Source organism: Chaetodon auriga, chromosome 11 (assembly GCF_051107435.1).
Source record: "Chaetodon auriga isolate fChaAug3 chromosome 11, fChaAug3.hap1, whole genome shotgun sequence".
NCBI classification, from domain to species: Eukaryota; Metazoa; Chordata; class Actinopteri; order Chaetodontiformes; family Chaetodontidae; genus Chaetodon; species Chaetodon auriga.
Genome location: NC_135084.1, coordinates 11,366,159 through 11,391,608, shown reverse-complemented (window position 1 = coordinate 11,391,608; position 25,450 = coordinate 11,366,159). Strand labels below are relative to the sequence as shown.

Here is a 25,450-nt window from a genome sequence, read left to right as displayed (position 1 = left end):
AGCCATTTTTACTTGACCATGTTATGAAAAGCAGGCTTATACAATACTGGTGTGTAAAAACACTTTTCATGCCAGCCATGTCATTAAGCAGTTAAAAAAAAAAAAAAAAAAAAAAAAAAAAAAAAAAACGGCGGTAACACCAGCAGAACCTGTTCAGAGCTAAAAATCACAGGAGTGCTTCTCCTCCTCCAAAGGTGGCGCTGTAGCTAATTTAGGCCGGACTGGCCCTTTAACTCTGGCGTTTCAGTTTTCCTCCACGTTGGCCGCACATGCGCACTGAGCGCGGTCACCTGCTGGAAATCAGAAGCGAACAAGGAAGTCTAGCACTGAGGACTGGATGTCAGGCTAAATATAAAACTAAATACATCTCCGCTGATAGTAGTCCTCTGTCCGTCAGCTGTTTGCTACACCGGCGTGACAAGATGTTTAAAAAACTTAAACAGAGGATAAACGAGGAGCAGTCACCGCAGAGGAATGCGCAGTCACCACAGCAGGCCCAGGTTGGTTGTTGTGTTGGAGAGAGCTAACTACCTAAGCTAATATGTTTACATTGCTGAGTTGCTAGCCAAGGAAGATAGCTGCCGTTTCGCAGAAGTTATAGTTCATGCTTCGAAAACAGTTGTTAAGTAATATGTCGCTGATATAAGCTGTCAACTTTTGTGAACTTGTTTTGTCAGTCGGTCCTTTTGTTTAACGTTAGCACCATGCTAAGTCACTTAGCTGCCTAACTTAGCTGTCATCAGCTGCTGCTGCTGGTAAGGTGCGTTCAAGTCGACTTGTAACTGGTAAAACTCGTTGTCACAGGTGGAAAAATCAAAAACATGTGGGCAACCGTGAACTTGAAAAACATGAGAAACATGAGCATCCACACTTAGACAATAGGGGCGGGTCTTTTTTATGTTGCTCTCTTGGCTGCCAGTGGATGTCAGCTGGTAGTTTTATTTGACGCATGCAAATCCTGTCTGTGTCAAAGGCCTGTCATCGAAATGCTTGAACACTAAAGGTCAGAGCAGACAGCGCACCTGTTCCAGCTGTCAAACTGTCAAAGTTTGAGTAAATAATCACGAGAAATTCTGCAACAAAGCTGTTTCATTTCGGACGAAACTGTAGATTCCAATATACATAATCACCCTGCTGTTTGGGTTTAATCTGTCCTTGTTTGTCACCGCAGTTTATTCATATTTTGCACATGTTGTTTTCTTTTTTGTGCTATTCTGCTGTAAATAAACTCAGACCATTTTTTTCTTAAAAATCCAAAACCCAGTGTTGTTTGCCAAACCTACTTTGTGGCAGGAAGAAGCTGCCATGTGGTGTTTACTGCTGTAATTCTGTCCAAGTTGCTGATTGTCTTTATGCTAATTGAAGTTGTTTGGAGCAAGCAAAGTGAGTTTGTGTTTGTTATTTTCTTGCTTCACAACCAGCATGTTAAGCTGATGGGCTCGAAGGTGAAAATGACAAACAGTGGAGTGCAATGACAAGAAAAGCTGAGGCAAAGATCAGGCAAACTGCAGTGTTGCAGTCGTCCATCAAGTGATTATATGTCAGGCAGCGAAAAGACTCGAAGTCTTCAAAACCTTATGGGAGAGCATAGCTGTGATTATGTGTATTCTGTTTTTGTGATGGACGTATTTCTTCTGTTTTATTTTAACAGATGGGTTCTGGAGACCGGCGCAGCAGCCAGACCCCCTCTTACGATGGCTCGCCCTCTCCCAGTGACAGAGAGGTGAGCGTGGCGTCAGTCTGTGATGGATATATGTTTAACGTGTTTGAGCTCAAACTGCGGCCTGCAGACATTTTCTCTCCCCAGCTTATATTCTAATTTTCAACACACAGTAATGTTTCTGACAGTCCTTAAAATATATGCCATGTGTTTTGTTAATGCTTAACGCTGCCTAAATAACAAACCAGTGCCTTTTTGATTGCTGTGCCAAGTGAAAATATATCAGTGACCAAGCAGTTTTCAAAGGCTGTAGGCTACCAATCATCTACTCTCAAATTAAATTTCATTGATTGATCATAATTTGTTAATTTGATATAAAATGCATTATATTCCCTGCACTCATTCCCTAAGCACATTTCCTGAATCGTAGCAGTTCTATTTCTTCAGGCAACAGATGGCAGTCAGTCAACGAAGGGTCCATGAGAACAGATGATCCACAATAACATTGTGATGACTGAGGTTGTATAGCAGTCAGCACGGTGATCTCATTACATGTAGCTACATGTTAATAATTGGCCAGAAAACATCTGGCCAATTATTAAGTGTGGTCTTTTGTTTAAAGCTTTTTCACATTTATAGATATCATTCAATATACTGTATATATACATTAATAGCTCATGTAATGACACAAACTAATTTATATATTTGTATTTTACTGACTCTGCTCATCCAAGAGAGACACTGCAAAGGGCATTCATACTGTGGAGAGCAGACCGCGTTTCAGCATTTGTATGAATAATTGATGTATCCTCCTCTCAGTGTTTTTCTTTCTCTGGTGATTTGTTGCAATATTTTCCCCCAGTGGATGTGGGCAAGATTATGCAAGACTTCTTTGATTCATTAGATGGAGGTAGGCCGACAATGAGGTACCGACGATGACTGATGATGCAACATATGGCTAATACTGTTTTAGAGCTTAGATATGGATGTTTACAGTTTCGGGTGTTTGAGCTTCAGATAAAAAAAAAATGGGCTTAATTACTCATTCATGATGAGTTTTCTACATTTCAACACTGCAGACCCCAAACTGGAATAGTGACCGTGCCGCTTTTATGCAGGTTTCTATACTCTATACTCTACTCTCTCTCTTATCCTTTGGAAGCACAGGTGTGTTGTTGTAACTTGGGCTCTTGTGCCCTAAACTTAGGAGCTTCTTGTCATCGCGGCATCTTTTTTCACCTCACAAATCTTTAACACTTTGACATCTCTGAAAGTGTGTATTTGATTATTAACCTATTTTTGGCGATGTCATAACTTAAGACTACATGCAGTGATGTCAAACTGTTATCCATAACATTAATGTTGATCAAGTGTTTCACTTTCCCATTTTTTCTTATTTTTCTTCCTATTCCATACTCTCTCTCTCTCTCTCTCTCTCTCTCTCTCTCTCTCTCTCCCTCCCTCTCTCCCTCCCTCTCTCTCCCTCTCTCCATCCATCTCAGTCTCTCTCGGCCAGCCTCTTCTCTCCCTCCAGCGCTATTTCACGCTCATGGTGTTGTTTTTCTCATTGCTCTCTGTGTTCCTCTCCTTTCCCCACCTTTTGTCCCGTTACTGCACTGACGGGGTCAGATGCTGGCCGGGATGATAGCAGAGCCCGCTTTTCTCTCTGAATATACTATCTTTGCTCTGGACCATTCAAAACGACCCAAAACGGCCCAGGTAGCCAGTGTGGTGAGTTTGTCCTCACTTCCTGTCTCTTCCTCCTCATCTTTCTCCTCCTCCTCCTCCTCTTGCCCTGTTCCTTCCTCCCATCTCCGCGCCTTTGGGGAATCGGTAGAGGACTGTGGCCCAAGTAGGGACAGCTTGTTCCCTGCTCTCTGTCTCCTGTTTCCTTTGGATTTAGCAACAAGAAGGCATCTCATATCTAGGCTAACCCTGCATCTAATGGGAGTTAAGGTTGACATTGTGGGATAGAAGCTTGTGTGCTTTCTGCCATATGTTGGCTTATTTCCCTACCTTTCAGTTATTATTATCTGTCACAGAATTGAGTATTGCCCCCTTGTCTTTAGGTGTCTTTATTTGCTTGCTTTATAGACCCTCAGCACCCCGTAATGTTGCCTGACGGCCTATGTCCCTTCTCCCCGTCTGTTTATTTGGAGAGTTTCACAAGCTATGGGAAGGCATTTTCACTAGTTTAAATGTTGAATAGCGTCTAACTCTTCCAAGTAAACAAACAGACCAGAGCACCGATTTAGATGCATCAAAAACTAGATGATGTGTGTTCATATGTGGAGGCAGCAACAGGACTAGAGGAAAACAACAATCTTAAACTACTGAGTGTCATTTGTGATACAGACAAAACAGATTTTAAATCCATACATTATGTTCATTTCGCTAATGTTCTGTTTTTCTGTTCAGATGTATGTTCAATGTAATGTGTAATGTAAAACTGCTTGTTTGATGTCCACACGTTGTTTGTGCTTTCATAACCACGTAACTACGTGTTGAATAGGGGTTTTGGCTATAGCTATTCGCAGTTTCTCTAACATCCATCTTATTTTAAAATTCAAATTTATATTCATTACTGTTGTAATTGTCCAGTGATATGAGTATTTTATATTAGCAAACACAGTTTGACATTACTAAAATAAGAAATTCATCTACTGGGGTCAGTGGTGACATGTGAATAACCTTGTCAGTAATACAACTAAAGGAATACTGGTGAAGTGGGTCAAGTCAGTAACGCTTTATTACATATAGTTGAGTTAAGAAAATAAGCAAAATGCATTTAATGTAACTATACAGGTGATACAAGGTAGCCTAAAACCTTTTCCTCTGTTGTCGGTAACAGACTGTAGAGATCAGTGTATTATTGCACATCAGTCTGGAAAATTTGAATGTGTTGCAGCCACAGATACAACTGGTGTCATGATCATCTCTTGTGATGAAATATCTTTCAATCCTGATTCCAAAAAAGACGCTGTGTAAAACAAAAACAGAATGCAATCAGTTGCAAACAAATTGTGTTTACTGGCAGCAATTTTACAAAGTCTTCCTGAGCCCATGTGGTAATATCCTTCATACAATCATGTGTTCACAAAGTGTTGAACCTCGCTCCATCCTCGCTTGTGAATGACTGAGCCTTTCCACGATGCCCCTTTCATACCCAATCACGACACTATCACCTGTTACCAGTTAACCTGTTTACCTGTGGAATCTTCCAAACAGGTGTTTTTGGAGCGTTCCACATCTTTCCCAGTCTTCAGTTGCTCCTGTCCCAACTTGTTTGAAACACGTTGCTGCATCAAATTCAGAATAAGCAGATATTTACAAAAATCAAGATGATGAGGTAAAAGATTAAATATATTGTTTTTGTACTGTTTTCAATGGAGTATATGTCAAAAGGATTAAGTTATCACATTCTGTTTTATTAATGTTTTAAAGAGCATCTCAACTTTTTGGAATCGGGGTTGTAAATCCAACACAGTATCTTTATCATGTTCCATCTACATCTTATTGAAATGATATCAACACATCCTCACAAACTGTTATTTGCTTGATCCAAAAGTAAACTAAACTGTCACTCTTTTATTTATTTATTTCATTTTATTTTGAAGGTACACATTTGTTTTGCCAGCTATGTTTGTCTTTTAACCAGAGATATGTTCAAGGAATCTTCTGTCTCTTTGAATTATGCTTGTGCTGGTGTTTGATGGAGGTAGTCGTAGTGAGTCACAGGATTTTTTGATTCAGTCAATGGTCAGTCTGTGAGGCGACTGAAGTATATTGACAAGTGGTGCTGAAACATGGTAGAAGGATTCAGCTCTTGGTTTACTGTAGGCAAAGATGATCAGCATTTACATGGGATGAACACATGGTGATGTAGTGAAAGAAGTCAGTAAGTATTGTATCCTATATGGAGTTTTTAAATTTGGTCTTTTATCCCTGTTTACTCACACAAACCTGTGAGAATGAAGTAATCAAGCATCAGTTTGTTTAAATAAAGACTTTTCTTGTAAACTCTCTGTCTTCCTCAATGTTACCGTCTTAGACAGTATCATAAACAGTATAATTAGTACCTCCTTTACATTCATTTAGTTCTGCTGACTCCAACACAAACACCAATTCACACGCTCACTGAATTAAACAGCACACTCCATATGCAGTAGAATGAGAACACGTTCAGTAAAAACAAGTTCAAATGTTGATGTGTGGAGAAAAGACCCTCTCCTAACCTGCAGCACCCACCAAAACAGATCCTGGAAGTGGCTGCCATCAGAATATATTTCAAGAAACAGGACAGAAATGTTTTGCACGGTAATCCAGAGGAAGGAGTGGCTCGGAGCTGGAAAAAGGAGGAGAAAATTTGCTTACTCTGATCCTGCTTCTTAACAAGTTAACTAAACCAACTAAGCTGCTCAACGTTCCCTTCAGTTGTGACTCTCGTGCTCTTGTAATACAGCTGCACACGACACTGCCAGTCCTCCTACTTGACTTTAACTGTCTGTTTGTTCTGACTTCATGGCTGTTCTGTAGAGTCTAGTTTTAACCCTTTTTGTTTACTGTACAGTAGAGATGCCTTCTTTTATGTATTTAACCCCTCTGTTTTTTCCAAGTTGCATGAGGGTACCCATTGCCCCTGCATTGCTCCCAGCAATACTAATATTGCTCCCTCCAGAGTAATCAGGGAGAGCCATGCTGGGTGTGGATGACTAACTGGCTCAGGACAAGTTCACTGGCACAGTTTGCCTTCCTCTCATAATGTCTTCTTACGTGCAGAGTGCCTCCAAAGGACCGACAAGATCTCCCAGAGGTAGCATCAATGGGGATGGAAGTGCTTCTCCTCATGTACGTTAATTATCCAATCTTCTCCTTCCTCCTCTATGATCTTCAAGTTATGATGCTGTCATTCATTCCGTGATATGTTTAAAATGAGCTTTCATGTATGTTCTTGGTTTTTCCCACAGAGAGAGGAGACACAGTCATTTACCCAGAAACTGCAGTTGAAAGTTCCCTCAATGGAGTCGTTGATTCGTGGCGGTGCCAGTCGGGCAGAAAGCCTGTTCCGCTCCCCCTCCAAAGAAAACCTGGTTCGAAGCTCATCGCGTGACTCCCTGACACCTGTGGGAGAAAGCGAGTTCCCGGGCGGCCCCACATATGATCCCCCCTCAGATATTGAGAGCGAGGCTGAGGAGCCACCGGGAAGTGCAGAGTCCCTTTCCAAAGAGCAGTTGTTGCACCGATTGCTTAGAGTGGAGAGGAGCCTGGGGAAGTACAGAGGGAAGTACTCAGAGGTGAGAGTCACACAGAGAGTGTCAGTGAATATCAGTAGTTTGAAGTATTCTTTTCTGCGTCTTTCCCTTTTACTCAACTCCGATTCTTAACCCTGCAGCTGGTTACTGCGTACCGAACAGTACAACGAGATAAAGAAAAGACACAGGTAATTTATTTTCATTTGACATTTTGAGGAAAAAGTTTGTATCCTGGTCTGATCACATGCTCATTTCTGTTCTCCGTCCGCTCAGGTCATCCTCAGTCAGAGTCAAGATAAAGCTCTCCGTAGGATAGGGGAGCTGCGGGAGGTATGGCTATTATGTTACGAATCTCTCTCTAGGTCAATATCGTTTTTCCTTTTTGATTAAAGTTTTAGCATATTGAATGATTTCTAGGAGCTTCAAATGGACCAGCAGGCTAAGAAACACCTCCAGGATGAGTTTGATGCAGCGCTGGAGGAGAAAGACCAGATGATCACCGTACTCCAAACACAGGTGAGTGTTGTTACATGGATTTTTTTTTTTGTAAATGTGCACCAAGACTGCAGCAGTAGCTTTCAGAATTGAGAAGCAACAAATGACTAATGACTTAACATTGGGAAAAAATTTAGTCTTTATTTATACAATACATGAAAAACATCTTTGAAATATCTTTGAAAAAGTTGCACCAACCATAATCCTAAACTATTCTATGCATGAAACTGAGACAAATGTACACAAAGCATGTAAAGAATAATGCTATAGTAGTCAGAGGTTTATTTCACTAACTGTGGTTTTTGCCTTTTCTAACAGGTTGCTCTGTTGAAGAAACGAGTCAAGGGGGTCTCTGACGGCACTGTCCCACCTGAGGGAGACGCCCCTCAATCTGAAGATGCTTCAGACTCTTCTACACAAAGTCCTTTGAAGGAGCAAGGACTCGAGCCTGAAGTCACTGAGGGTAAGCACACTTTTTGTGTATATCTGTATTTTGGTTGGCAGCAAGAGCAAAACAGGAAGTTATTGTCCATGATACTTAAATGTTATTTTTCTTAACCGGTGCATTTTACGTTCTGGGCAGGAGAGGGCAACAGTGATCCGACCAAGCTTTTGGAGGCTCTGCAGAAGAGAGTGAAGCGGCAGGAAAACCTGCTGCAGAAGTGCAAAGACGTGATGCGCACACACAAGGAGCGGAGCGCCCAGCTGGGCACCGAGAATGAGACTCTGCAGGAGCAGCTGCAGGAGAGACTGCAGGAGCTGGAGAAGATAAAGGTGGCTAACCCACGTTCAACGGCAAAGATACATTCTAGATATTATCTACTTATACACAGTATCTCTTTGTCACTAAGGTATTTTCAAAAGAACAAAGTCAACATCTCTCAAAGCATTTTCCTGAAGACAGCCACTCGCTAGAAATTGATGTGGCGGTAAACTGTAATTACGAGGAGGTTTGATTAAAATGGGGCTGAACTGAGATGCTGCAAATGACAGAGTGGTTTGCTGTGGTTCTCAGAGTCCGAACATCCAAATTCTCTGGCCAAGCTCCAGGATGAGGGTTCATGTCAGCATGACATGACTGAACCATTGTTTTCACTGATTTCAAAACATTTAGCTTCAATGGTATGACTGTGCTTGTTTAGCTTGTCCATAGCTGCTCTGATGTTTTGCATCGTCCGATAACAGATGTTTGGTATTGCAAAGATGCTGTGATAATAGACAGATTGTCTGCAACTGTATGTTGATTGACTAGCGGTCTTATCCCTTTTTTTTGGACATCATTTTAGTGTTGAATCTGCACTCTGTTTGGGAATATGGCCTTTCCTCTGTCAGGAAAAGCAGAGGTTAACAGCCGTTTAGCCCTCTTAAGCAGCATGAAGGCATCCTGGAACTGCTGGGCAGGCTGTGCTCATCCCCTGCCTCAGACAAGTATCCCATAAAACAGACCATCTGTCCACGATCCCAGACCTTCAGGCATTTTTGAATTTTCTGTTTACAGTCTGGTTGACCGAGTGTCATATGCTGTATTGGGCTTTTTGGATATTCATAGTAAAATTGTACATGATTAGTTTTTTTTACTGAATACTGTTAATCTAAAGAATATGTAGACATCCATGCCTTGTTGCGCACACAGATCAAACAAACAGAGAAATGCAGTCAGCCCAGCACTTCCTGTTTAGTAACCACTGGTTGCACAGCAGTGGCACAGAGACGTAGCTACTACATGCCACTGCTGCTTAGCTGGGCTGTAATTTGGGTTGCCTTGTTGGTTTAGGTGGGTTGTATACATGGTCTGGTCATTTGGCTTGTGGGTGAGGCATCCTGGGTGGTGTAGCAAACATCTCATTTTGTTTAAGTTATCTGACCAAAGCATATACAGGATATGAGTCCCAACATCAGAAAGGGCCCTGTGTGCAGTTGGACATTGACAGCTGGACATATGTCACATCGTCCTTTGTAATTCTGTCAAATGTTTTATGTTTATAGGAGCTGCACACAACAGAAAAGACCAAGTTGATCACTCAGCTGCGAGATGCCAAGAACCTCATTGAACAGCTGGAGCAGGACAAGGTGAGTGAGGAGTTTTTCAGGCTTTAGTCACATCTTGACTGAAAGTCCTGCAGATTCAGTTGTAGACATGTTTTTACTCTGCCACTGAGTAAAGAAGCCAGACACCTTGAAGTCCCATATTGTTCCTCTTAAACTTTGACCCCAGCTCTGCAGGATGGACAGCAGCTCATGAGATCTGCGTGAGGAATGCTGAAAGCACTTAAAGTCAAAAACAATTACAGACACAGAGCTTGACTTGGGTGTAAAATGCTGAGATAGTACTTATCAAATCAGCATCAATTTCAACGTCAATACATCTGCTCAGACCACACGGTTATTAAAAAGTTGATTGTCTTTCGTGGGTTGTTGTCTTTCAGGGAATGGTAATTGCTGAGACAAAGCGCCAAATGCATGAGACGTTGGAAATGAAAGAAGATGAGGTTGCACAGCTACGTGCCAGACTCCAGCAGGCTACTGCCCAGAAAGAAGAATTACAGGAACAGAAAGAAAAAGCAGAGAAATCAGGTGAGGGGAATCCACTTGTTGATTTGGACAAGAAAAATGTGTTTTCCAGATATGTTAACAATGTTTTTGGTTTCGGTTTTTTTAAAGCATTTGAAGAACTTGAGCGGGCACTGGGTGTAGCTCAGAGGGCGGAGGAGGCCCGAAAACAGCTGCAGGTTCAGCTGGAGGAGCGAGTGAAAGAAGTTGAAAGGGTCAGTGAGGAAGAGAGGAAGAGTCTGCAGCAGAAGCTCACACGAGTCAAACAGGAGGTCGTCACCATCATGAAGGTCAGGAAGTGACTTCTGCTGAAGGTTCATGCATTCATTTACATGTAGGGGAAGTCATTACTACACACTGAGTTGGCATGACATGACATGTTATCATCACTTAATAGAAGCTAAGTAGTGACACTGAACTCACCAACTGAAGTGTTTTCATGAGGAAAAACAGCAAACAGTCATTAACAGTATTACCTAGGTAAATACTTAAATACTGACATTGAGGGCAGTGCAAGGCAAATTTATACTTTTATTTTATTCACATATTTTTAAACTAATGTTTGATTGTATTCACTGATTCTTTTCATTTTTGTAATTGATATTATAGCAATCATCGGAGGAAACAGTGGCCAATCTGGAAAAACTCCACAGTGAAGCTTTGGCTGCAAAAGAAGAAGAAACAATTGCCAGAATCAACAAAGCTGTGGTATGTGCCAAAGGTTTTCATTCATCTCATTTAACAACATAATCAAGTCCATCAGATGAAAAGCAACCGCTGTTAATCTTTGATTTCGACATTGCTCGTGATTCTTGGTGTTTAGGAGCAATGCAAAGAGGAGTTTGCCCAGTTAGCCAAGGAGCGAGAACAGCAGGCTTCTCTGGCTCTGGAGGATTCAGAGTTGCAGAAGACGGCTGTAAGGACAGAGGCTGATAACAAGGTTAAAGAGATACAGCTGGAGCTGGAGGCTGCAAAAACTGTGAGTTTTTTGTTTGTTTTGTTTGGTTTTACAATTGCTTTGTTAAAAATGTAGTGACTTGGATAGTATTGGACCTTACTGAATGCTTTGAGGCTCAATTCATTGCTCATTTCCGTGCAAACACAGCCTCCATCTTTCATTTGTTCAACCACTATCTTGAAATGGTCAGCATTGCCATAATTTTATGCCATTATTTTATTTGCACATATTGAAAAACCTGTTGATTTCCAGGTTTTTCAGAATGTTTAGAAATAGGTGGGATTGTCTTTGCAACCAGAAATGTGGGCTTTTCTATTGTGCTTGCATCCCTACCATGGCCTTGCATAACTGTTGGCTAGACAACACACAGAGGTGACCATAAATAGGTAAGAGGCGGTGTGTATTAAACTGCAGTAAATACCCCAACTGAGACTCAAATTTCCAAATGTGCTGTACACATGGCCAAAGAATTCCCTTAAAACCTGAATAATGTCAGCATATCCCACATGTTTTTATCAGAAAATGATTCATTTGGAAGAAAGCCAAATGACCCATATCAAATTTGTATGTGTTTATTTAATTATTTGGCAAGATCTAGGCTCTACATAATTGTACACACACACACACACACAGGGAGGGAGGGCAAAATGGATTTATTCAGTGGAAAATCAATCTCTGAAATACCATTCATTCCATCATTTTCAGCTCCGTACAGATTAGAGCATATTCTACTGTAAGCGTAATGCATGTTTTTGAATTGCATAATGTGTCGCAAAATAGCAATTTAAAATTAAATTTGTGAAGTAATTTCACATGAAACAGTAGAAGTGCTTTAACAGCGTCATCTGTTCTTCAATCTTAGACCAGCTGTCACTTAGAAATGCCACACGTACTACTTGACCTTGAAGCTTTGATTGATTCAGTACTGTCCCACTGTTAAAAAATATCTTAATTATTGACAATTTGTCTAAGTATCATTTCAGAATTCTGTGAAATTATTAACTGTATCGACTTGTCTGTGGTTGCAGAGAATATTGGAGCTGGAGAGCTCTCAGGAGAAGATCTCACAAGATGGAGCAAGTCTGTCCCATGAACTTTCCAGTCAGTTGGACGAGCTGAAGGATAAACACAAAGAGCAAATCTCTGCGTTAGAGGAAAAGCACCAGGAGCAGCTGGAAAAGCACAAGAGCACCCTGACCCAGCAGCATAATGCTGCTCTTGAGGAGCTCAAGGAAAAACACAGCGTTGAGACGGAGACCCTTCTGAAAGATAAAGAAGTGCAGTTCCAAACGCATGTTGAAGACATGAACCAGAAAACTTTAGAGAAACTGGATGCAAAGCAGGCAGAGGTAGAGGCAGTTTCTGCTGAACTTTCTGATGCTTTGAAGAGGAAACAGCTCCTGGAGGAGAAGTTGGTGGCAGCTGAGGAATCTCATAGTTTAGCTCAACAGGACCACGAGAAGAGGTTTCAAGACTGGGAGGCAAAGCACAATGTAGAGCTCGAAAATATCAAACAGGAGCACAAGCAGTCACTCGGAGGCATAGAGAAAACTCTGAAGGAGGAACTGAATGCGTTGAAGATTGTTCTGAGAGAAAAGGAAAAGGAAATTGAAGAGCACATGCTTAGAGAAAAAACATCACAAGAAGAATCACACGAGCTGAAGGTCAAAGTTAAAGAATTGGAGGAGCTGCAGCAATGTGTCTCACAATCCCAGCTCGAGAACGTGAGGCTAAAGGAATCTAATGCGCAGTTCAGTAAGATCTCAGAGGAGTTTGAACAGTGTAAGAAGGATTTGACAGATTTGCAGCATCAGTTGGAAGTAGCAAAGAATGATTGCCAACAAAAAGACAAGTCACTTCAAGAGTTAGAGCACCAGTTAGAACAGAGCAGAAAGGAGCTGTGCGAGCAAGAGAAGTCATTTACCGCAGAACTGAACACTAAGCAGGAAGAACAAACACACCTCAAGAAACAGCTGGATAATGAAAAAGCTGCCCTCGAGAAGAAGATGAAAACCACCATAACTGAGATGGAAGCGAAGCTGAAAACGCAGGAGACAAAAATGGAAAAGTTTAAACAGAAGGCCAAAGAAATGCATGAGAGCTTTAAGAAAAAGCTTCAGCAGAATGAAGAAACCATGAAGAAGGAGCTTGAAAAGAAGGAGAAAGAGCTTCAGCAGAAAGAACTACAAGTTCAAGAGAAAATTGTGGAAATGGCCCAAAAAAGTTCCCAAGGCCTCAGTAGTGCAATGTCTGAGCTGCAGGCCAACCATAAGGAAGAACTGGAGAAGCTACATGACGCCCACAAGCATGCGATTGAGGAGCTGGAGCATCGTTGGCAGGAGAAGTTAGGACAGCAGGAGGAGGAATTAATGGAGAAGCACTGGCACATACTACAAGAGAAGGCTCAGGAACTGGAGGAAACGTCTCAGCAACTTTGCAGAGGCAAAGAGGAGAACGAGCAGGCCGTGTGTGAAATAAAAGATTTAAAGGAGGACCTGGCAATTCGAGAAACCACCGTGCAGAAGCTGCAAGAAGAGCTTAACGAAGCAGCGGTTAAGCTTGAAAGTTTGTCCCAGGCCGAGGCGTTGCTCAAAGAGCAAATGGAGTCGGTGGAGAGGAACCTTAACCAGGCTCTGAGTGAGAGGAACTCCCTCCAAGACCAGCTAAACACAGCAAAGGAAGAGAACAGAGAGAAGTTAAAGACCTTGTCAGATAAGCTGGAGGAAACAGAGATGCAGCTTAAAGCAGTGGAAGGTTCCACATGTAAGGAAAGTGAGGACTTGAAGAAGAAATTTGAGGAAAATGTCGTTCAACTACAAGCCGCTATCCATACTAAAGTAGAAACAATTTGCACTTTAGAGGAGAATCTCCGCCAGCAGAAGGAGGAGAATAAGAATCTATGCATTTCACTAGACCAGATGACTGCTCAGGTAAATGCTCACACTGAGCACGTCACAGCCTTAACACAGGAGAAGGAGAACCATTCTCAGTCTGTCAGTGAGAAAGTTCAGAGAATTGAGGAGCTGAGTGAAGCAAACAGAATCATGTCAGAGAGTATGAAAACAAACGAGTCCCATATCAGTAACTTGGAAAGCATCATCAGTGACTTGAAAAATCAGCTCGAAAGTAGCATAAAAGAGAAGGAGGAAGCCATAAATCAGCTGAACCAGCAGTACGAAGAGGAGAGACAACAGGCTGCTGAGACCACAGAGAGATTAGAGCGGGACAGAAAGTCTGCTTTAGAGCAGGCGAATGCACTCAGGAACAGCCTGTCTGAGTACGAGAACAAGGCACAGGCCAAGTTGAGCCAGTGTGACAACACTATCACATCTCTACAGACCAGGCTTGAAGAGCTGGAGCGAGAAATCTCTGAGAAGAATGACGCTCTGCAAAGGCTGACAGCGAGTATTGACAATCAGTCCATCAGCAAGTCTGAGATGGACCAGGTGTTGAGTGAGAAGGAGCAGAAGGTCAGCGGACTTACCTCGGAGCTGGAGAGTTGCATCAGTCGCCTTGGTGAGCTTCAGGAGCAGTTAGCCTTAAAGACAAAAGAGTGTGAACAACTCACAGCTGACCTCAAACAGCAACACAGCATCAGGGAGGATGAAAAGAGAGAGTTTACAGAGCAGCTGCAGCAGACCCAGATGCAGTGCACTCAGAACGGCATCTTGGAGCAGGAGTTGGTGGAAAAACTACGCTTGCTTGAGGAAGACAACCAAAAGTGTGAACACAAGCTTGAAAGTCAAAGGGCGGAATTTGAAAAGGTGAAAGATGAGCTCATCAAGAGCAAGGAGGAGAGCCTGAAGGCAACTGAGAAGATGTCTGCGGAGAGCGCTCGGAAAGTATCAGAGCTGAAGAAGAAAGCCGAGCAGAAAATCAGTCAGATTAAAAAACAGCTTACCTCGCAGCTGGAGGAAAAAGAGCAGGCCATCAAGGCTCTTCAGACCAGCCTGGAGGAAACCAAGAGCAGCGAAACGTCCGGCAAACAGTACACAGAAACATTAGAAGAGAAAACAAAAACACTGGAGGAAGCTCTTGTCAAAGTTAAGGAAGAGCAGGAGAAACAACTTGAACAGATTCTGAGTAATGAGAGGCTAGATAAAGAAAAGTCCTTAGAGGAACTGACGAGCATGTACGAAGAGAAGCTGTCCTCGCTTCAGAGGGATGTAGCACGACAAGGAGAGCTCATAGAAACTGAATCAGGGTCGCATGAAACCGAAGCAAAGCTGAAAGAAGCAGAAGAGCAGAACGGCAGCCTTCTTGCAGAAATATATCGACTGAAAGAAGAATTATGTGAGAAGGACGTTCTGCTCGGTCAGCATCGGTCAGCTGCTCAGCAGGTCCCACATCCATCACCACCCGAGGCTGAGGCGATGGTGGAGTGTAGCAGCATCCAGCAAACCAAGAGCGCCATGCAAAACCACTCTCCGACGGAAGAAGAAGACGGCGATTCTCTAGAGTCTCTCAAGAGCAGTCTGAGTCAGGTGAAGAACGAGAAGGAGAAAATCCAGAAAGACTTCTCCAGGCTGCAGAAAGACATCCGATTACTGAGGAAGGAGCATGAGCAGGACCTAGAATACATGAAGAAAGAGTTGACGGAGGAGCATGAGAAGAAGCTTAAGTAAGCTTAAGCATATGATGCCAGTTTATAATAAATAATTAAAATAAGATATTATCTGTAAAACTGACATTTCCTCCTCTATCTGTTCTAACAGGCTGGAGTTGGAAGATGTGGAAATGAAGCACAATTCTGCTATCAAGCAGCTAATGAGGGAAATCAACACACAGATGGCTTTGAAAGAGACGGAGCTTGATAAAGCAGTGAAGGAGGCCATCGGTGAGGCAGGATTCTCCACTCCTGTGTTGTAAAGCATGGGAAATGAGTGATTCACAGTATCGTCGTTTGTTGTGGTGAAATCGCGGCAGGCTAATTATGTTTTAGGTACCCATACAGCTGCCTTTAAGTGGAAATTCAAAGTCAGTAGGATTTCTCTCCTGTACAGTAGTAGGGTGGAATAATTACATGGAAACATTGTGTTTTTTTTTCTTTTTAATCTCGACCTTGGGTGGAACAAATTGAGCGATCGTTGCGTTTGGAAACAGTGCGTCTGAACTGCCGTGTTTCCTCCTTTCCTCCACTATTAAACATTATTACATTCCAGATGAATTTGGTTATTTTTTTTATGTGCTAACTCTGGCGTCCATCCCTTTCCTCGGCACAGGCAAGGCCCAGAGCGTAGAATCGGAGCTCATCAGCAGCCATCGTGAAGAAGTCAGTCAGCTGAGGAAGCTGCTTTCCCAGAAGGAGGATGATTTGCACAGAACTGTTCAGACATATGAACAGGTTATACAGGTACAGAAGGGTGGAGCTGAACCACAGTTTTCCTCAAATAAGACCTCATTTTATATGTTTACCATGAAGAGATTAACCCCAAGCACCTTTAGGAAGCTAATTATTTCAACCATTATCCTTTACTTTTTAGCTATTTCAGCATTTCTATCAATTACTGTAAGATAAGACTTTATTGATCCCACACTGGGATCACTTGTTACAACAGCAGGAACAAGAAAGGAGATTTAAAAAAGAACAAATAAACAATAAAAAGACACAAAGTAAAATCAGCTATTGAGACATTACATACAAAAGTGTATAAAATATTGCCTTGTGAAGAATGGCTCATGTCAAGCTTGCCAGCTGTCTCAGCTGTTTGTCCACTTTGTTTAGTCTTTTCAATCATTCGTGTTTCAGTCATTTATGTATCACTTTAAAGGGACTATGTCAACTGTTAGCCACTAACTTTAGTTACTTTAACAATTCTGTTCATTACTTTAAGCTTGCTAACTATTTCAGCTCTTCAGCCTTTTCAATGATGTATCCATCACTTTTTTTAAACTTTAAAAAGTTCATTCGATATGTGAAGTTTATGTTTTTCATTAGAAAAGTAAGAATTAACCATGTGTCCATTCATTTTAGCTTTTTCAACCATGTATCCACTACTTTTAGCTCTTTCAATCATTTATCTATGAGTTTGCTAACGATTCGAATGTTTATTTTTTACGTTTTTCGCTCACTGTACTGTTTAGTCTCTTCAGATCATAGAAATCTTTCGCCTGTTTCTTCTCTGCTTGTTTGCTAACTTGTTTTCACAAGCTCTTAATCACAACATTGTTTGAGTGTTACATGACTTAATATGTGGATATGTATTATTTCAATCACAGCATTAATTCGACTACTCCACAATGTTTCCACATCTCACAAAAAAACACAATCATTAATCAATGCCTGCTGAATGATATATATATTTGGAAACCAGACAGCTGATCCTTGAGGAACAGTCCGCGGCTGGTTTAAAATTGTCTCCTTCGCTGTCTCCAAACAAGGGCGGGACGTCTGAAAGAAGACAGACACTGATCGAGTGATTTGACCAACATACTTGAGCTGTGAGTTGTGATGCTGAGATGAAACATAGGAAATTACTCAGCAATTGTTTTTTTTTTTTTCCCCCAGAGTCGAGAGGAGGAGATGGGAGGCAGAGTGTGGCAAGTCCAGAAAGAACTGGAGGAGTTGCAAGGAAGGAGCCACGACACTGCTGAGGTACAAACATGTCTGACCCATATTCAGCAGGTCGCCAGACATCTGCGATTAGTGTCACAACCCGTTGATACATGGGGGACATTTTTCTGTTTACACAGATGTAGAAATTCATACCTGCTGCTGTTAAAGTCCGTTATGTCTCAAACTGCAGGTTTAGATTAAGTTTATGGAGTGATTCTGTTGAAATCGTAAGTCACTGCATGAAATCACTTCTTTTTAGCTCCCTCTCCTGCTCCTCTGGGAAAAGGCAGGAGTCTGATGGAAACGTTTGAGTGACAGCCTGATCCAGATGCCTTTCTGTGTCCATACCTTAGTGTTTGGAAGTTCACATCCAGGTTAACAGGCTGAGCACTTATCAGTTAACTTCTCCTCTGTCTTGCTTTATAATTGAAGGATTCCGCCTGAGAGCTCAGGGACAGTTTGCTTACATACTTTGCTCTGATCAGCCTCTCGCCCCAGTCCTGTGGCTGCTCTCCAAAGCACGCCGGATCCTGTGAAGCTCGTCTGAATCACTCAGGAATGTTCTCCTAGGGAAGCAGAGATTGCGAGGCAGCAGCCAGCCTCGATCCCTGTTCTCAATTATCATCATATGAAGTGATTCTAGGCCTTAGATTTATACGACAGAAATACTCACATGCAAGATGTGCACGCTGGAAATGGGCCAGATAGGACGAGAGCACTCCAGAGAGAAGTTTGACCCAGGTGTTGGGGTGCCACGAGACCCCCGGACGGATTCTTCTACCTTTACACTGGGTCCAGATGCACACAAACACAGAGAATTACACTGCTCTCTGCTGCATTTTTCCCTGGTGAGGTAATAATTTTATGGGTGGATTGTATGGGTTTATGCTCAGGGAGGCCTTACTATGGGCCTCACAAACCATTCTTCATTTCGACAGTGGGTCAGTGTGCCTCCTTAGAGACAGCAGACCAACACTCTTTCAGAAGTACAAATCCAGTTTTGTCTGTGTGAGCAGACGAAACGAAAACACCAAACCAACAGTGAGTTAGCTCGTCTCTCACTTCTTTCTCCTTCCACTTGGATGTCCCAAAGCTTTTAGAAAACATTGCTCACACAGGACTAAAATGCCTATTTTTGGGGATTATTTTCAGCGGTGGATTAATACACATTTGACTCAAAATCACTACAGTGCCCGTGTTGATTGTGATGAAGGCAGGCAGTGCAACAATGTGGCTCATTTATGCATTTTTAATAGTTCAGGGACACAGTAATCAGATCTACAGTATGAAACTGTGGATACACAAACTTTGTTGTTGGTTTTGGTCTTTCATGGGATTTGTTGAGATGAGAGATAAACAGTTTATGTAGTTATTATTATCATTTCTGATTGAATTTGTGTATTATTATTTTGCACATGTATCTTTTTCTTATTCTAACACACAGTATCTTCCCTTTTTCCTTATTTATTTGGACACAGATGAGCACAACAGAACTGCAGGTATGTTTCCACTGTGTTATAATTGTTTGATCAGGAAAACATGCATCATTGATGGGCGCGTCGTTTTTACACGCTGCGTTACGTGTTTCACCGTTAAGCTGCCAGTTCTCACAGATATTCACGCTGTGTGCTCCTCTACCACAGGCTCAGCTCGCGGAGAAGACGACTTTGCTGAGCGAGGCTCGGCTGAAGGAGCAGGGCTTCATTGAGAGAGTGAGTGTCGGGGCCCTGTGTGTGTGTGTGCGCGCTCTTCGCTGGGGACAAGTGAACAGCAAATCCCACGCAGTGTATTCTCAGGATTCTGTGGCCTCCAGCATAAGGAGCTACTGCTCTCCTGCTGCATCAACTTAATTACACAGCACATCTGTTTACATTTGGTTTAACCCTATAAACAATCAGAGCAACGCCTCCCACAGTTTTTCTCACACACATCGTCATTCTCACAAACACCCCCCGAGGATGGTCAGCAAAATGCTGCGCTCATGTCCCGTGCGGCAATTAGGCTAATGCATAGAATTAACCCACTGGGGTTAAATAGCCTCTCTTTATTATTAATCTGCACATGCTTGTGTGTTCCTCCACGGCAGATTCACACGCTTGAGGACAAGATTAAATGTTTCCACCGGAGCACTGTTGTAACTCATCTCGGGAGCACATTCAAAGGTAAAGTTAACACCCTGAATCACTTAGTTCTGCTTCTTGAGCCAATTTTCTTGTAGATCAGCACAACAAAGACACCATACCACATGCTTGGACACATGCAATGTCATGAGACACTGTAACATAAACTACATACACCCACAACACAAGACAGGTTACCGGACTTTTATATTCCAGTAGGGATTTTTAACACATAGCATATGCTGTAATTATAGGTTGCGGTAACATATGCATTTCATTATTATTGTCCAAGGGGTCTCGCTGCTCTGTAGCATCTCAGAGTTTTGACACACTACCAATCATCTGCCAGCCCCTACATCTCTTCATGGATGTGTCAGGAGACAATGTGAGTCTGGATAGTGTGTGATGGTGTGTGGCCTGGTTTGACCATGCTTTTGAGGACATTTCGGCCCACTCAGGGTGATTTTAGGCTTACTGGTTAGGGTTAGAGCTGTGGTTATAATTAGGGTTTGGTTAAGGTTAGAGTAAGGGTTAGGGTTAAACATATAACCATTGTGGTTAAGGCCAGGGTAATCCTCTAGGTGCTGACTGTAAATCGACGCAGTTTCCTCAAGTATATCGTAAACTGAACGTGTGTGTGTGAGAGAGAGAGAGAGAGAAAGTATGTAGGCCGATTGTGTGAATTCTGCCCTCCTCTTAGAGCTTCCCTGCTGGTGTAATAAAGAGAATCTGCTGTCAGAAGGGGGGTGGTGAAGAAGCCATCCTCACATTTAATGGGTTTTGCAGATTGTGGCCTTAATGTCTCCCACACAGGACCCTGCCGCACACAGCAATACACACACTAACTCCAGCCAGATACCTCCTCTGTCCTGTGTTTGGACTACAGTACTTATTAGTGACTCATTATGAATCTGTTGAGCCTCAGTGGCTTCAGGTAGAAGGGCTGATCAGAAGGCTGTTGATATGTGGTTTCATGTCTTTTGGTGGGGTGGTACGGTCAGCTGGAGGTCAGCAGGACAAAGGCTGTGGGGTTTATTGGTCACCCAGTACTTCACTCAAGAGAGATCAAAGAGCTGCTTGTGCTCCTCTATCACCTTTTCCTCTCTTCCAATCGCGTGGTCTGTCTTGGCACATGCATTTGGACATTTGGTGTTGTCTGAATGAATATTCCAGATAAGCACAGAAGAGGTGGGTGTTGTTCCATATTAAAGACCTGATGGGGATATTTTAGTGCTACAGGCAGTAGTCTAAGTGTTACCAGCCCTGTCCATGCTGCAGCATAGTTTCCCATTCATAGTTTTTAGAGGGATAATGGTGTTATAGCTGTGGGCGGAGAATTAAAATGTTCATTCTTTGACTCTTGCGGTATTCATTTGCTCAGGCTACGCTCCACCATTCTTTCCTGCACTCATAGTCGGTGCTTAATTTGGGCCTGTACCTGTGCAGAAAGCGGCTGTGTGTATGGCTGCTAGCACAAACATGAAGCGGACAGTGACAAACATTGTTTTACTTTAAAACTAGACAAGAAAAATAAACGCTGTGCATTTACAAACCACATTTCTAATGTTTTAGGAAGTTTGTCCTGATTTAGATCTTATGGCAACGTTTTATTTTGTATTTTTTTGCTGTCTCTCACCACAAACTCTTGAGACCTGGCCACAGCTGCAGAGTAGAGTAGTTAACACGTAGTCCTATAAAAGCAGAATTAATTTACAGCATTGCCACATAGCACAGTAACAGGACCCGAGAGCCCTTAGAGAGAGAAGCTTGGCTATTTAAAACATTTTTCATGAAATATTATTTGAATATGACGGTTTATTATCACAGTGTTATTCAAGAATGTACTGCAGTGTGACTAGCCAGGTCTCAGATGATTAAATGACTGTTTTTTCCTGATTTCACAGATTCTGGATTCAACAGCTCTGATCCACTCTCAGAGGCCACTGAGATGGAGTACCTGAGGAAGGTGCTGTTTGAATACATGATGGGACGGGAAACAAAAGTATGCTCATGTTTTTCTTACATTATTATACATAAGAAAACATTGCATGATTGTTAACATTATACATTTTATATATTCATCTTTAGAAATGGTTGGTTGGCTGTAAAAACAGCAGGAACAACTCTTTAAGTCCATGGGCTCTGTTTTGATTGCACAAGCACCCAGCAGTAGGTGTTGGGGGCACGAGCTGTGTGGGCACCTCCAAGCACACCTGCTGTTTTGGTTCACGTATGTGCTGCAAAGTGCAAAAGAGTGAAGGTGATTGGAGATCAGAGGGTGTGCTCGTTAATATATGCACTCTCAGCCAATCACAACAGCTGAGCCAAGTGTGTGGTTATTCTGTAGCAGCCTGGTGGCACTTGCACGTGATTTAATCACGATGGACAGCCGTGTCTGATGGTGCTGCACTTCTCATGGCAGTGGCTACAGATTTAACGTAACTCTACCTTTAGATGGCTGCAGGGATGTAATGAACGGAAGGAGAAGCTGTTCATACCGTTCATAAGCACTTCATTTGCTGTTATTGATAAAATTACCGAAATGGCAGCAGAGTGGCGTGGTTAAGACGTCTGCTCTCTGTGAAACACAGTTTGTACCAAAATATTAACTCGCTTTGCGCTTCCTCATTTGAATACACCTCCCACCTGTTTGCACCTCTCCACCACCTGTGTGCACCGGGCACCAAAACACCACTCGGGGAGACGAGATTAGCTCGGCTGATTGGTGCGGCACGGTGAAAATGGAGCCCCCTGACAACGACTGTAATGTTGAAATTTCTAAATATGTCAGGATGTGGTCGATAAACTGCACCAAACCAAACAATTTAAAACCAACCACGTTGGAATGAGAGCGGATGATATCGAAGAGTATTTTTTCTTTTTCTTTTTTTTTTTTTGCGGGGTACCCTTTGACCTCTGTTTGCCCCACAAAACGTGAGAGCATTTAGGACATCGTTTAAAAGTCATGTTGTGTCCGGTCTTCGTGGGTAAAATTAACAGTGATCTCCCTAATTAACAGTGCTGTTGACATGGTCCTAAAGTCAGCGGGATTTTCCCAGCTCCTCAGCAAACAGTTAGTCTTTATGGCAACACGGCAGACCTCCCCTGTGAGGAGGATGTCCCCCAGGCTGCAGGCTACAACATACATCTTGCATGACGCAGATTTGCCTTTTAAAGACACACTGGCCTTGTTTAGTGTTGTTGAGCAGTTCAGTTTCCTACACAGCAGCCCTGTTTCTGATTATCCCTTGTGTTTATGGGGAAATGCATGCACCCCAGGAGATAGGCCTGGACTTGATTTTTTTTTTTTTTCCTCTTCCTTGATGGCCTTAAATTGTCTCAGATCGCAGTGTCAAAGGTAGGTGGTTAGTGTATGTCGTGTTTTTGAAAGGGACAGAATTGTCCTAGAAACACTGAAAATGTACATCGAAGATGATGTTCTTTTGTTTTTTTATTCATTTGCTCCTCAGACTATGGCCAAAGTGATTACCTCCATGCTCAAGTTTCCTCCAGACCAGGCACAAAAGGTGTTGGACAAAGAAGACTCAAAAGCAATTGTAAGCATCTGTTTAGCTCCCAAGGAAACTTTCACTCACCTCAGCCTTCTGGCATTTAGTGCATATGACTCCAAATCTTCACTGATAAACTCATGATTCATTGCATTAATTTCACGTGTGTCCCTCCACAGCCGTGGTTACGATGAGTGCCTGAATGATTTGTGTACTATGGGATGGAAATCTGCTGCTACTGCTGCTGAAGGGAAGACTGCCATGGATTTGATGAAGCCCTTCTCTCTTTCTCATTTCATGTCATGCGTATGTGGGTGTGGGTGTTTGTATGTGTGTTTGAGCACACACTGGGACATAAGTGTGGTGTGTGTGTGTGCGTGCGCGTGTGTGCATATGTGAGTATATCTAAAGGTATGAGGGAATTAGAGAATATGCCAGAAACACAAATCTTCCATGAATCCAGTTTTACTCTGAAATGGAATTAGTTAATTTATATGTTTTAGATTAAGTTAAATTGTTTTCCTTTTATGTTAGAATGTGTTTATACAGATTGGCTTGTGCAATAAATTTTATCATTATCACATATTGATGCTGACAGGTCAGTTGATTTATAGGTTTCTGTGTTGTGCTGTTGTCTGAATCACTTCCTCTGTGAGACTGTAAACGACCCTTTAACTGTGCACTCACACCACATAAAGATATACTGGCCTCTGGACCTTCTTTGTCTAACACAGCTTTTCTATGCTTTATATTTTGTCACTGACACTGACATAGAAACACAAAACACAGACTGTAAATTGTACTATGATAATTAAAACTGTACTATAGGGCACTATATGACTTGCTATACATTTTCAGACTAACAGATTAAATCTTATTTACAGAACACCGTTTGTCACTCATTTATCCTCACTGTCATACAGTATCTTGCATGCTAAACCCAATAGCTTATCTCATTAGCTGGTGTAACTTTGTTCAGCCCATCTAACAGAAGATAAAAGTATGATAACATCCTGTTGAAATAGACACATGGAATGCAGACATCACAACACATCTGGGTTTTAAAGATCCAGTTGGTAGTAGGTCACATACCTCAGTAAGGGTGACCTTTGTGTGACCTTTATTTCTCTCCTCCACAACAAAAATGTAGTTTTATGAATGAAGAGATGGAAGTCATTATGTTGACACTTACAAGGACTTTGAATGTGGTGTAGGAGGATAGAAATAAAGACATACTGTGGAGCAGCAATATCAATGAACATATAAGGAAGTAGCATATTGGACCAATGATTACCTTCCAGACTGGTTGTGATGTCACAAAATTTGTGCTTATACATCTTAAACTCTGATTTGAGGTGAGCTCTGGAAGCTTTCCAGTGTTATAGTGTCAAACTGTACATCATTGTGCACAGTGAAGCCCAAACATCCATTGAGCAAAACACATTGAGTGTGGGTGGACCTTAAAACAGCACAGAGAGCAAATTCATATGTAGAGGAGGATACAAATGAAGACCTGCAACTAAATAAAAGCAAGCAAACCTAAACATGAAGCTAGCCTGTTATTTACAGGCAAGAGCTGGACAACAAACTTATGTTAATTCAGGTCAGATTGTTTGTATGTACTTGGATTCTGGTGATGGCACAGTTCAAAGAACACTGAAGTATTGTATGGATTATAAAGGAGTATATACAGAGGTGGTTTATGTGCAGTAAATATACTGTGCAGATGACAATGAAGGGATCTTATTAACTGTACATGCTATTGCACAATAAACACACAGTGGTTCCAAACCCAGAAGTTGCAAGGTAAAATACAAAGGAGTAAGAAAAGAGAAAACAGCAAAGAGAGAAGCTTTTCTGCAACACAACATTTGGCATTTTTCAGACTCTCCTTTAATCTTTACTCTTTTCGTGCAAAGCTTGGTCATTTACCAGGACTCTAGAAAGTATTCAGATTAAACAAGAAACTAAAGTGGTCACAACTGGGAGACATTGCTTTGTTTTCAGGGGACAGAGAAAGAACCCACATCAGAGGGGTCTCTTGAGTGGGTTTTCATTTGGTAAAAGTCTGCAACAAAAGCTCTCTTATTGTAAAGGCTTTGAATTCCTCAAACGGGTTACTCACATCTCTGTGTAACTGTGCTGGGAAATATCCCTAACCCTGATTCAAACTCTGAGAATCTCACGTCTTCAATGACTAAAAATCAATAAAAAGTTTTTTTTTTTTTTTTTTTTTTTTTTGTTTTTAATATATGAAGATGAGGATGTCAGTCAGTTCATCGGGAGAGGAAAACGTTAGATGGCAGCAGTGCGCCCTCATCTCTCACTGTAGGTGACTGGAGCCCCTGAA

General features: G+C 42.1%; 1 protein-coding gene across 3 annotated transcripts; it reads left to right on the top strand.

The window, feature by feature from the left end:
• Positions 1–281: 281 nt before the first annotated feature.
• Positions 282–23,986, top strand: golga4 (golgin A4). 3 transcript variants are annotated; one of them, XM_076742435.1, is made up of 25 exons: positions 282–500; positions 1,652–1,723; positions 3,290–3,391; positions 6,440–6,508; positions 6,643–6,954; positions 7,053–7,100; positions 7,186–7,242; positions 7,330–7,428; positions 7,726–7,870; positions 7,991–8,181; positions 9,394–9,477; positions 9,834–9,981; positions 10,069–10,247; positions 10,567–10,665; positions 10,781–10,936; positions 11,944–15,536; positions 15,631–15,752; positions 16,138–16,268; positions 17,424–17,510; positions 18,950–18,970; positions 19,115–19,183; positions 19,558–19,633; positions 21,496–21,593; positions 23,062–23,148; positions 23,280–23,986. In XM_076742435.1, exons 1-25 carry the CDS (start codon positions 423–425, stop codon positions 23,292–23,294), a joined length of 6,138 nt encoding a protein of 2,045 aa, XP_076598550.1. In that variant the 5' UTR covers positions 282–422; the 3' UTR covers positions 23,295–23,986. The 3 variants fall into 3 exon arrangements, with proteins under 3 accessions (XP_076598550.1, XP_076598549.1, XP_076598551.1); XM_076742434.1 differs by having other exon boundaries at positions 6,628–6,954; XM_076742436.1 differs by lacking the exon at positions 3,290–3,391 and having other exon boundaries at positions 6,628–6,954.
• The last annotated feature ends 1,464 nt before the right edge of the window (positions 23,987–25,450 follow it).

Coding starts and splice junctions, on each gene's coding strand:
- golga4 (XM_076742434.1), top strand. CDS start 423: ATGTTTAAAAAACTTAAACAGAGGATAAACGAGGAGCAGTCACCGCAG. Junction 1,724..3,289: donor CCTCTCCCAGTGACAGAGAG/GTGAGCGTGGCG, acceptor TGACGGGGTCAG/ATGCTGGCCGGGATGATAGC. Junction 19,634..21,495: donor TCTCGGGAGCACATTCAAAG/GTAAAGTTAACA, acceptor CTGATTTCACAG/ATTCTGGATTCAACAGCTCT.